Source organism: Haliotis rufescens, unplaced genomic scaffold (assembly GCF_023055435.1).
Source record: "Haliotis rufescens isolate VD_foot unplaced genomic scaffold, xgHalRufe1.0.p SCAF_10, whole genome shotgun sequence".
NCBI lineage: Eukaryota > Metazoa > Mollusca > Gastropoda > Lepetellida > Haliotidae > Haliotis > Haliotis rufescens.
This window is the reverse complement of record NW_025963780.1, coordinates 37,664,146-37,678,231: the sequence shown is the minus strand read 5'-3', so window position 1 is coordinate 37,678,231 and position 14,086 is coordinate 37,664,146. Positions and strand designations below refer to the sequence as shown.

At 39.1% G+C, this 14,086-nt stretch overlaps 1 protein-coding gene across 1 annotated transcript; it reads left to right on the top strand.

Moving 5' to 3' along the window:
- Positions 1–541: 541 nt before the first annotated feature.
- LOC124142619 (sodium- and chloride-dependent glycine transporter 1-like) lies at positions 542–13,437 on the top strand. The gene is made up of 14 exons (XM_046511191.2): positions 542–736; positions 2,540–2,656; positions 3,131–3,262; positions 4,868–5,153; positions 5,646–5,778; positions 6,032–6,166; positions 7,149–7,252; positions 8,282–8,406; positions 8,638–8,750; positions 9,112–9,240; positions 9,625–9,724; positions 10,320–10,420; positions 10,825–10,995; positions 11,220–13,437. The coding sequence occupies exons 2-14, from the start codon at positions 2,542–2,544 to the stop codon at positions 11,337–11,339; spliced, it is 1,764 nt and encodes a 587-aa protein (XP_046367147.2). The 5' UTR covers positions 542–736; positions 2,540–2,541; the 3' UTR covers positions 11,340–13,437.
- Positions 13,438–14,086: the final 649 nt, after the last annotated feature.

Genomic DNA, 14,086 nt, shown 5'->3' with positions numbered 1-14,086 from the left:
CTAAGAAGTAGCAGCTCCTGATTCTCCTTGAAAATCTTCGCATGGCAGGTCCTCTGTGCTGTCATTATCATCACTTTGTGAAGATATTCCCCACAAAACGTCTTCATCTGTGAACATGTGACCGGCCATGTCCATGTGGGCTGGCGCCTTCTTTCCGATATGGTACCAAACGCATGTGGCGTGTCATAAATATAGGGATGATGCAATTCATTAACAATGAGGTAGGGCAGACAACTCACTTTTGGATGATACTTAAGTATCTGGCAACCCACAAAATATAATTATCACAAATTATTTGCGATGTGTGGGTCATCACTATCTTCCCCCGATGCCTTCATATGTTCTTAATGATGATTTCTACACATTATAAATAAATAATAATGCGTTTAGTGAATTAACTTTGAATAGAACTTGTAGACATAAAGACCAAGTCCACGTCATTTCCGAAATGCCTCAGCTCACAGCACCTTCACGTCAAGAGTGTTACGCATAATCACGCTCTGTATGTACATGTACTTTGGGCCGCACGCCTTTTCTTGAATAAAACTGTCTGTCCGAGTATTACTGCGGTGAATGACTTTTATATGCAGCATATATACTTTCCTTCACATTTCCGTTTAAATTGTGATGTGCACATGGATCGCTGTCTTCCCAGCACATCGCCTTCAGACGCCCGAGGACAAGGTTCAGACACCCCAACGCCTCAGCCGTAGGAACTAGGATACACTTACAGCAGGTATTTATGAACTTTTGTCACTCTTGATTACACTGCTGCTTTTGGCTTGTACACGCCGTTACGTTATATAATGAGCGTGTGTGGCGTGGTTCGGTTTGATCAGGAGATCAAAACCAAACTGTGGAAATCGTCACGTGTTGTATAATCTCTATCGGTTGTATTTATTACTTATTCAAACATAGAACGACGAAGTAGAGGATTGGTTTACGCGTAGCTTTTGTACCCATGAAGATCAGGGTTAGAATTTGTCTTTAACAACCCAATATTGTTACGAGAGGCCACTAACGGGATCAGGATGTCTCGCTGACTTGGTTGATGCGTGTCATTATGTCCCATTTGGGTAAATCGATGCTTATGATGTCAATCACTGGATGCCATGGTCCAGACGTAATATTGATTACAGAGCACCGTCATATACCTGTTATATTGCTGAGCACAACGTTAAACAACAAAAACAATAAATAGGTTTTTGACACTATATAAAAAAATGACGCTTCAAAATGTACAGTTGATGAAATGGAAAACACAGTCCAGAAGAATCGCGAAAACATGCCGAGGCATTCGTTTAAAAATTTCGTCGGAAAATCGATTATGGTTATTCTCTGTCGTTGACGTTTTATATTGAGTGAGTGAGTGAGTTAAGATTTAATGTCACATCGGCAGTATTTCAGCCATATCGTGACAAGAAGTACATTAATAATACATATATGTAGAATTAATAAAAACCTGTCAACGATGGACAGTACAATAACTAGAATATCACAGATTTGATTTAAAACTAGTTGAGAATATTTAAAAGCAGAAGGTATTAGTTTACAACACAATATAAATATGGGCAAGAGATCGTCAGTCACTGAAGGGTGATCACCACACAAGGGACCATGGGGACTTACAGTACCTTTGCTTCCTGCATGGACCCGTTTTAAATTGACATAAAAACGTGGTCGATGTTTCTGCTGGTGGACTGATTTACTTGATAAGCTCAGTAGCATTTATCAATTATGTTGAATCAACTACAAAAGTCAAGTATGGGCTTCGATATTAAAACTGCCCCCTAGTACTATGTTACACCGTCACGTTTCCGGCTCTTCCCAAACGTGACGACATTTGTGCTGTAGAAGACGTTTTACATTTTAAATATTATAACATTTAGAACATTACAACCGCCCCTACTTTGTTACAAAACGAACACACTTCTTACACTTTTCTTTACTTATAAGCTGCAGAATCACCGAAATTGTACACTCAAAAGTAACATATCCCTTTGAGTAAATCAGTTAATGGGCTGAGGTGTCTTTGAAGTTTCTGGTCAATTACATGATTGTCCGTTTTGTTTACAGACCGTCCAGGCGGCGACATGCAACAATTAATTTTTTTATGCAACTAATATGAGTGGCGGGTGCTACCGGTAGGGCAGAACATGCTTACCCTATTCGCGAACACCTGGTGTCATCACTGATTTTCAGTGATCCATTCATGTCAATTTCACCGATATTTTGTCTTTTTACGCCCAACGGAAATCAGATCGGCGGATCATCGAGACTGGTTACTTATTCTGTGGGGCTGACGTTTCATATTTAAAGGCAGGGCTGAAATATTAATACCACTTGCTTGCAAGGGTCGTTTCAGTAAGTATCAGGAGGTTGACTAATGTACGAGTACCTGTACCGAATGGTGGCATTCAACTAGCAAAAGATGATGCTATTGGAATATATAATTATCTTCGTCCAGGTTTCGATATGTTACAAGCGGAAGCATGCCGTCGCTACTTAGCACTGAAATGTGAATGTCTCTTTTTGACAGATATGATGCGTGAAAAATGGCGTCACCACCTAGATTATGTCGTCACTCTCCTCGGGTTTGGAATCGGTTCGGGGTCTTTCGTGAAATTCCCCTACCTGTGCATGAGGAATGGAGGAGGTATTATCAAACTAAATATCAACCCTTCACCACATTGTATTTAGAATGTATTGGTATCTTCACCTGAGGCGAACTGTACACTTTTTTTGTTGTGGCTTAGTTCTCAGTTAGAATTGGTCCCGAGCACCCTATTCTGGTCGAAAGAGGCGACTCATGGATCGGGTGGTCCAGCACGATGACTTTGTAGATGGCTTACGATCGTACTACGACGGGGTGGATCGTTTGTCACAAATTCAGCAACTGAATTTGTCCAGAATAGATTATTTACAAGCCGCCGTCATAGAGCTGGAACATTGTTGAGTGCGGCATTAAACAACAAACTCATGATAAAAGTGTCTAATGATATCCATACCGTAGTAAAACTAAAACGTCTAATCCAATGCCACAAATATTGCTTTTTGTGACGAGGTTTGCAAGATTTTCAACAATTAAATTGATATTTCCCGACTTTGATAGCCGTTGTATGTATTTTAGGTGCATTCTTAATACCCTTCATCCTGTTCACATTCATCGGTACTATTCCTGTTGTGTTTGTGGAGATGGTGATTGGTCAGTTTTCCCAAAAAGGACCAGTCGAAGTTTGGAATCTGTGCCCGCCATTTAAAGGTAAGTGCATGTAACACTGTTGATGAAGGGACACATATATAGAAATTAATCATACAATGTCCCTGTTCCACATTGGACTTAGTTTTCAAGTAGAAAACTTTGTACATGGAAAGTCTATATTGGAAAATTAGAAACTGCGCAGGCATTGCACACTGAATAGAGGACGATGACACCATGGCATTTTTTATGAGATACTGTTTGTCAGGAAATAGAGGAGGGTTCCAAACACAACTCCTTTGAATCTGAAATAGTATCTAAGTTGTCACTCTTTCATTTGCTCACCCTTAAACCCCGAAAACTAATTACCAGGTCCGATTCCCTACATGAATACTGATAATGAAGCCCATTTCTGGTGTCCACTGTCGTGATGTTGCTGAGCTACTGCTAATGCCTGCATAAAACCATACCCACTATTCACTCTCTCTTAGGTCATAAAAGGGAGATATTTGAAGTTAAATTACTGAATAGAATATATAAATGAATATTTAAGTACACTATAAGTTGTATCAGGATCATGAGGGGTACATTGGGTTTTATGTCCGCGTTAGGTTTCATACCGCGAGCCAGAGGCTGTCATGAGCATCATAAATATATTGCATAATCCAACTACTTTAATAACCATATATTGCATAATCCAACGTCTCCAGTGAGTGTCAGTAATGTTAAAGTTACGCGGTTGCCATGTACCAAGTAACATCCACATTATGTTTTCATAAGGTCAAAGCTGTATTCATACTTGTCAAGGAGTGTCCTATAACACGTCTACACTGTATGACATGTGTCGTACAGAGTACATGATGTCTATGACATGTTGCATCTTCGGCTGACATCAGACACTGAGATTAATGTTGAATTCTGTGACTGGAATTATATGGTTGAATACAATTAAAGTGCGAATTGCATCTCATAATCCTTAAAAATGTATTGTAAAAACAGTATGGCTTTCGTTGTGGATTTATTTAGGAATTTACTTTCACTTTGTGGGAGATCATTGGAGTATGACCATTCAAAGAGTGAGGGTTAAAGTGTAGGAACGGTTTCGGCTTGCTGAAGGTTCATACTGAAATGAACTCAAAGAAAATAAGTCAATTTCACAGTGCATCCCTCAAAAGGTCTGCTCACAATTATAATGTGTAGTACTGACACTGACAGACACATAACAACCGGCTGTATCGGGGAGAGTATCCGACGATATCATGAGCATGTGTTTATAAATCACTATAAAATTGTGATGATCCCAGGTGTTTGTGAAAAGGTGAACACATCCTGCCCCACCGGTAGCACCCGTCACAAACACAATCATGCTTACATTGCTCCACAGTAACATCTTTTGGAGTAGGGTTACAGCCAAAAGATTAAATAATTTTACCATTAGATGAAAAATGTCTGTTTAGAGCTGCCTTAGTAAGTCAGCGACAGTGGCGTCATACATTTGCGTCAAAATAATCGACACGATCAATGTCACGGGTGAATTTTCCGTTTTCCGAAGTTGTCCATGAAACTGTGGCGATTACAAGGTTAGTATTGTCGGCGATAAGCAGCTTTACAAGATTGATTCAGCCCAACGAAAAAAGCAGTATGTAATTGCATATTTTTTTCCAACAGGTATAGGTGTTGGCACCGTTGTTGGGACTTGGATTCATGCATCGTACTACATTGTCATCTTTACATGGTTCGTGTACTACTTCTACGTGTCGTTCTCCAATTCCCTACCTTGGGCTCACTGCGACAATGACTGGAACACTCCCACCTGTATCTCCCAGTATGCTGATGTCAACACAACGACAGGGCTCAACGTGACCGATAACGGTACCAGCTACACCGTGGGCAACCATTATGCAGACATCAATGGCACAGTGGCTGGGATGACAGCGGAGGAAGAGTTCTGGAGGTAACTGCCGTTTGCATTCTCATTTCTCAATGCACTGAAGATGTATTGTATTTTGTCTTGATCTTCTGCAAGATGTAATTGATTACAGGTAAAGTAAAAGATACATGGTAAAGAAGGGTTTAACATCAAAGATTATTGAACTTATATTGCAACGTACATACACGTGTGTGTTGTAGCTTGTATTTTTACTGGCTTGTTATTACACCGTTTTATAGTGCTAGCCCGCAAAGCGACCATGTCGCAGTTTAACATGCATGGATACCCAACTCAGACACACTCTGGGCTGATCAGTCCTTGTTATATCCTCGTAATGCAGAGCGCTAATAAGTGTAACAACAAGTACCATCTTTTGGCAAAACGCGACCAGGGGTTCGAACCACCGACCTTCCATTCTCTGGTCAGATGCTCTGTCAACTGCATACTGGAGATGTTTTTATGACACCACCCAAGAATCTGACGATATATAACGTAGGTGTCTAATGTTTGTTATAGATTTCAGGTTTTGCAGATGACAGATGGCCTAGAAACCATAGGAAGTATACGAGTGCCTCTGACTATAAGCCTGGCTATCAGTTGCACCGTTATATTTCTCTGTGTGTTTCGAGGAATAAAAGTAACAGGAAAGGTACATTAACAATCTTTTAATTTTCCATTAAATTTTCGTGACGCAGTGATGTATTCAAAAACATTACCGAGTTAAATCAATGTCCAGTAGTGAAGTTGTTATGTGATTGTTATGAAGATTGGTCTTGCATTGGCATACGTATTTCTATATTAAAGATACGTGTCATTGAAAACGTCACGGAGAAAGTGTATGAGCTGTATGGCATTGTATTTGTTAAAGAAGTGCATTACAGTCACAATAAAATGTGTTTCAGCTTGTGTACGTGACGGTGGCCATACCCTGCATTCTTGTGACCGTCTTCCTCATCCGGGGATGTCTGTTGCCGGGATCAGCAGATGGAATATATTTCTATATCGTTCCTAAACTTGAGACACTAACAAGACCTAAGGTAAAGATCTCTTTCGTATCGATGTATGTGGCACAAAAGTTGTTACGAATAAGGCAAATTAATGTTTTTCATAAATATTTAAACAAGGCAAATAATGCATTTCATAAACCTTAACACCATATTTGTCAGTCAGCTTCGGTGTGTCATGTAAACCACTCAATATTTTAAAGAAGTAAGTAATATCAGCCTGTCCCATCCGATGTATGAAAAAAGAAGACTGGAAAGAGTTAGTTATTTTTTACATAGAAAACACATTAACATGATATTTCATATTTCCGAATTTCACGTCTACCCGTGAAGATCCGTGGTAGAATAGGTCTTCAGCAACCCATGTTACGACTATGATTGTAAGAGGCGACTTACAGGATCGGGTAGTCAGGCTCGCTGACTTGGTTGAAGAATGTCATCGTATCCCAATTGCGCAGATCGATGTTCATTATATCAATCACTGGATTGTCTGGTCGATTATTTACAGACCACCGTCATATAGATGGAATATTGCTGAGTGCGGCGTTGAACAACAAACAAACAAACACAATCTTAAACAATAGCGACAAATGAATTATACAATCAATATTATAGTCATAACTTATTACGGTGCCAAATGCTAAGAGCGTAAACGTGTCCTTTAATAATGGCTACCATTACGTACATGGCCTTTCGGGACGGCTCTGGTGACTGGCGCCTGTTACACAAAATATATCACGTCAACGCCAGGGTATAATCAGTCTCGGTGATTTACCGAAACAGATTAGGCAAAATAGTGTTGACAATTATATGAATGGATCACCTCAAGTCGGTAATGATACCTGGTGATCACGAAAAGGGTAAATATGTCCTGCTCAACCAGTAGCAACCGCCATCCTCACCATTTGCGTTAAAAACTAAGTGCGTGTTCACTGAGGCCTCATGACAGAGCTCCTGTCATACGAATGTAATGTAATGCCGTCTTGTGGTGTAGTATGTATTATTTTATGCCCAGGTATGGATTGAGGGGTGTAACTTCGCCCTGTACTCTCTTGGAATAGCAATGGGATCAATCGTCACATTATCAAGCCACAGTAGATTTGGAAATAACTGTTTCAGGTTAGTAATGTGACCAATATATATCCCAGTCCCAGACGATTTCATTTCTTACAGCAGAACTGATGACAATTCGTGGAATTTGCCTTTTGTTATCCATCAATATAAATTTTGAATTATTTTCAAGACTTTCTACCGAATGATGCCCAAATATGTAACATGCGATTCAAACATTCCAAATATGAATCCTACAATAAAACGAAATTTGAGATGAATAATTTTGACCTGTAAACGTTCTTCATTGTGCACAAACACCAGTGGCTAAAGTGATAGCGTAAATCCTGCTGGGGTATCGTGAAGAAAGCCGAGGTACCGTAAGTCCCAATGATCTCCTGGCAGGTGGCCTTGCTTTGGTTACTGGTGGCCTATAACCTGTTTTTTAAAACTGTATAAAGGATATCGTTATGCCCAAATATGTTCGATATATTGTTTTTAAATATCATTATGTATCCATGAATCAATTGTGTTTATATCAACTTGGTTTCGTCGCTATATGGCTGAAATAATACCGATGCGACGTTAAGTTGTAACTCACTCATTCACTCACTCTTGTACATGTGGTATTATTACTACATAAACCATGTCTACATGTCAAAATAGATAAATATCAGTGACAGTATGTATAGTTATTTGCATAACTGTATGTCTTATCCAGTGATAACTGTTTATAATGACAGTTTGTCTTATTATTTCGTTTCGGATTTGGATTCGGGTTTTCGAAAAATGTGTTTGTATAAACATTTAGGGTGACATGGGTATTTTTTACTACAGAATGTTGTACTATTAGCCGCAGAATTTCTCTGGGACTGATATTCAATACCCTGTAAAACTACAACTTTAAGAATAAATCAATTACAGGATATTTTGCTCATATTGAGTGAGTAAACACAACTGTCTTCTTCTCAGTTCAGTTTCTTTACCCTTCCAGTACTCTTCCACTTCTATAGTATTGTTACATTAGTCTGACATGGTAATTTTAGGAAGTAACTGAAGTAATCGTGTTATTGTATCCTCATGTTTTCGTTACAACAGGGATGCCATAGTCGTCTGCATTGGAGACATGCTAGTTACAATCCTCATTGGGTTTGCCTTTTTTGCAATCATTGGTCATGTTGGCTACCAGAGAGGGGTGCCTATCGAAGCATTTGAATCGTCAGGTAATTACCGAACCACTTAACACACCTTCAAGTGCAAGTAAAACGTTAACTTATTTTCTTAGAGGTGAGTTGAAAATAGTAAACCTTTTCCTTGTGTATTTGATTGGCATATCAGTAGAAAAATGTATATTAGTGGATGTATTGATAACTGCAACTGTGTCTGTTCTGTCCACAGTTTCTAGTCATTCTGCAATGAATATGTATTGTACAACCACGCTTTCTTTCTTTCAGGATTCAACCTTGCATTTATCGTTTTTCCACAAGTCCTGACTTACCTCCCATTGCCGCAGTTGTGGTCGGCTTTGACCTTTCTTACGCTGATCACCCTTGAACTGGATACTCTGGTAACATACAGATTTAGAGCTCGAAATACTAAGCTGCTACGATTGAAGCCAAATGAGATCATAGATGGATCAACGTATTGATTTCAAACAATTATAATAATAAGAGAATCTACCATTTGCAGTGTGTATTTCCCAAGTGTAAATGAGAAACTAAAAATGACGAGATTTCTATGTCCAGTAATTCCTGAGGCTTGGGGGCGGGGGTTGGGGATGAGGGCGGGGGTTAGAGAGGGCGTGGGATGGGTTGCTGCAAGTTTATTATTTGCTTTGGTTATAAGGGTAGGTAAACCGAACATCAAGCATATCATAACTAGCATGGTATGCGGTAGGTTCTACTTTTGATTCTGTTACTGTTTTCCAGGTTCCACCCATTGAGAACATTGTGGTGGCTGTTAGAGATCGCTTCCCACGATTTTCCGAGCGACGCTGGCTTGTCATCGGTATCTTATTGACGACCTACTTTCTCTTTGGTCTGATCTATGTTACCCAGGTATACACAAGTAGCATTCAGTTCGCTGGCTCAGATGATGTGCATGAAACCGTTTATGATTTCAATTTCAGGTAAATCAGGTTCCTTTACAGATCATATATGGCATTACTTTACCAAAAGAAGAAAGTAATTTTTAATGGATTACTACTTAACATTATTTCTGTGTGTGTACCTCCAGCAGTCAAAATGTAGAAAATGGTTCATACTCCCCAAACGCCTGTATGTATAGTTAGATTAGTCTGCTTTACCTAGACCTATTCTTTGATACTTTACGAGATGGATGTGGCTGGCACATATATTTGTAATCCTACATGTTTTCAGATGTTACCTGTTCCGTTTAGTCAATCTATCACGTGTAGCAAACTTTCGTTATCATTTTTCCAGGGCGGGATATACGTGCTGACACTGGTGGACTGGTTCTCCTACTTTCCATCAATTGCTCTCTTTGCTACCATTGAATGCATTGTGGTAGGATGGTGCTATGGTAAATATCATATAATGTGTTCTGTTCCTACTTAAGTTACTGTCCCTTGTGTTCATGCTGAACTTACTGATTTCACTTCGGTGAAACCCACGAGCACGGGTATGGTGCTGACAAACCTAGAAACATAATTGGGGCGAACCGGGATTCGAACCCACAATCAAAGGTTTCTGGCGTGCCCAAGTGACGCAACTCTGCACAGCGAATCGCGGCGCCTTAGACGACTGGGCCACCCGTGCCCCCGCTGGCGTAAGAGGCAACCAAATGGATGGGGTGGTCAGGTATGATGAATCCGTGTTATTGCTGCCAAACGGCATATCCCCGTCTCACAATATCGATTACTGGACTGTCTAATCCAGACTATTTACAGGGCGTTATCAAGTAGCTGCAATATCGATTGCTCTAGTTTCACTATCCCTACTATTTCCATTGTTCTTATTGTTATCTCCGTTACCGCAGTGTTCGTTATTATGACATTGTTGAGTGCGGCGTTCAACAACAAACAAAATATTATGATTTTTGCTTCTCTTACTATTGTTTTTATTGTCCCACTGTTTGGACTGTTACCATTGTTCTCACCATTCCTGTATAAAAAAAGGTACACATAGATTGGAGAAAGACATCAAGACAATGTGGGGAAAGACTACCCCTCGTGTGATGATGATTGCCATCAAGTTTGTGTGTCCAGTGTTGTTGCTGGTAAGTCATCACAAGACTATTTCAATCGTTTAACGGACACCAAACTATTATGTTTTCCCACTCAACAATTGCCTCTCAATCTGAATTACCGCCAGTAGAATATTCGTAGCACAGAAATAAGTCACCCCAAATAAATATTTAGTGCTTATTACATGACATTACATTGTCTATAGCAGATGGAACGGGATTTGAGAAAATTCATTCCTAATGGTACCATACAAGTTTATGAATATCGTCTTTAGTGAACCGTGTACCTGCATGTTACATACCTGGCATTGTGTCAGTTTGTATCGTAATGTAGCAATACGCCGATAGGCGATAAATTCCATATTTTACTCTCCAAATTCCTTGGATAATATTCGAAAGGGAAACACCTCTTGATTATCAGTTTGTATTTACAACAGTCTGTGTTCTGCTACTCCCTGTATTCCTACCGACCCCCCAAGTATGGAGACTATGACTACCCTCCATGGGCCACAGGAGTCGGATGGATGGTGTCTCTGGCTTCAATCCTGCCCTTCCCAGCTGTGTTCGTCTGGAAAGTATGGAATACAAAGGGAGACAATCTGAAAGAGGTCAGTATGAACAAAACCTATGATTAGAATAATGCCACAAAGATGGAACATTTAACTAAAAAAGTTATCTTAATTTTAAAATGTCACAGAATAGTATTGCTATATCTAGAACAAACACGCTTTAAAATGTTGACTCATCCATTAACATTCTTTATTTTTGTTAACCAAATGGGCCTTGTAGCATGACAACCAATTTACTTTACATACACGACACAATGTTTCAGAAATTGACAAATTCAATGGAACCGAGTAACGAATGGCGCAAAGAGAATTTGACTGAGGCCCCACATAGTGAGGCCCTTCAACCCATCACTTCAGTCGCGGACAAACACGAAGACGTGTGAAACGGAACCTCCCTTGAGCTGGCTATATTCTTGCTGTGCAACAGCTAGTAATTAGGGTGTGTCCTAGTGATGCTATTTAGCTCTAACTCTACATTCTTTCAAAAGGACATCTGACCTTAGAGCTTATCAGGCAGTATGTAAACCTGTAACCAGTTCTTTCCCGAGGGATAGGAATGATTATATCCAACGTTGGTCTAATTGAATGTAAACCTTTATGCCTGGTCAAGGGAGTCCGTTCTAATTTCCGCTCTCCCACTAACTGTTAATGGTCCTACTTATCTTTATTTACTGGTCAAATTGTTCCCTAGATGAAACTGCAGGTCTACTTAAATGTATCGCAAAGGCGGTGTTTTCCTGTGGGATATAGATATTGCTTTGGGCAAATGTTAATAACATTGGCATACACATAGCATATAGCCACTTGTCCATTTACGAACTCATCAGACACATCACCAGATAATTCAATGAGAAGAAGTTTAGTTATATGATAATAGCAAAGGTGAAAACATTCGTTTTAGTTAATGTTAAAGCTATATCATTTCTCATTGATTCGCATCCATACCTTTGTGAACATTTGAGCACCAACACTAAATAATACACCACCATAGTACATTCGACTACACCATATAACAGTACGACAGTGTGCATATATTTCAAACTTGTACCAAAATGAAACAGACCTTCAACAGGAAAGATTTGACAGAACACTGCATTAGGCTGTAACATGCATCATGTAACACCTTAAAAATAATGAAAATGATGAAGCTTGTAAACATATGTTGCTTCATTTTGTTTTCTTAATAGTCGAACATTACAGAGTGCCGAGCAGACACTGTGCATATGTATAGGGAGACAAGAGAAGCACTTACTTCCTTTTGTAATAGATTAAAGAGAGCATGTAATCCGAATGTTTCCAAATTATTAGCGCAATTAGTCACATGGCTGTTCAATACAATATTTACACCGACAAAAATATCATTTTGTTGTGGAAACAAAAGTAAACACAAATAAAAGCTCATTATTCTGAAATGACGTTATCATTTTAATTAACAATGACGGCACGTACCTGCTTAGGATGAATGCGTGAAAAGTGTTGCTGTGATTCTTTATAGGCTTCCGCAACGTTTCTGTCCAGTTTCAAGGCGTACCTAATTATGCAAGAATATTTACTCCTTTCTTTGTAAAATGCAAGAGCTGCTTGTATGTTATTATGTTTCAATATCTTGAGATGACATTAAATATCCATAATGATTATGTGTTCACATTGTGCATGAAAAGGGACATTTTCTGTTGTTACGGGTTGAAACGCGAAGGTTAACCCAGGAATCGTTGTGTGCAGAACTTTATTGTGACCACTCAAGATCAATGAACAATCAACATTTTATGTTGCAATACACAGGATTAGATTTCCAATCATAACAGACAATACAATTGCTCAAATATGAAACAGCAGCAATGCATAATAAGTCGAATAACAAAAGTATTTGTCACAATGAAAGTCTTGAATAAGGTACGTGATCCGTTCTTGAATCCAGCAAACCTGTCCTGTCCGTCGCACTTGGAAAATATATGCGGTGAGGTAAAACAAGGGAGGCCTCGAATCGCCCCCTTATCTCGCTCTTACATAAGTACAGTCAGTCTTCGAGAAACTTCTACCAAATAACATTATTCATATAAGCGGAATAAATTAATGAAGTTACCTTTCTTTCCTATGTTGCCACAAATCAACACCGTGAGAATTCTTTCAGCCGTGCCAATATTAGCTGGTCATGGGTGAGAATCCAATTCCTAATTTAAAGTGGGTCGTCAGCACCATTCTCGATCTCGTAGGTTTACCTTACGTCGTAAACATCTAAGACCTGCATATCTTGGGACTCAGGCTCCCTGAAATCTGACAGGTTGTTATAACCTAAACATTTCTCAAAGCTTTGTGAAACTCAATGCGAATTGCAGTATTTGTTTAATTCTATCTTAGAGGGTTTTTTTTCAAGTAAACGTGTGCCTCGTCCCACCTTAAGACAAAAAAATTGATGACACAACATATTTTTTATATCGTTCAATAACAATCAAATAGCCAATTTCCTTCCACTGATTTTCCAACCTAAACTAGAAATAAAGGAGATCAGTGAGACCGCCTCATCTGTTTCAAATTTAGATCTATGCATAAATATTCAGAGTGACAAAACACTCTCCACAAGACTGTATGGCAAGAGGGATGACTTCAACTTCCAATAGTCAACTTTCCCTTCATATCGAGCAATAGTCCAGCAGCTCCAGCCTTTGGTGTTTACATTTTGTAACTTTTGAGATACAAACGAGCATGCTCTTTCTACGAAGATTTACAAGAGTTACAACAACCAAGGTCTCAGTAAAGCTTTGAAAAAGTTTTATGGTAGACATATGGAGGACATTTATTCCCATGTTTTTTTAGGTGAACAATTGACTTGCCTTTGCATGTGTTTGTGATGGGGAAGGATATGCTCACATTTTTACGAATACCTGGTATCATTACTATTTGATAGTGATTCATAAACACATGCTCTTGATATAGTCGGAATTGTACAATCGACTCTATTGGATATAGAAAAGGGCTTTCTCGCTTTATTTATTATTAATGAAATGAGACAAGTCACAGAACCGTACCCTCGTTCAACAGATTACCATGGCAACCATTCCCATTTTCAACAGTTTGTCAAAGCAAATGTCCTTCAGTAGAATGTTTGATTGGATTGGATTTCAACATATAC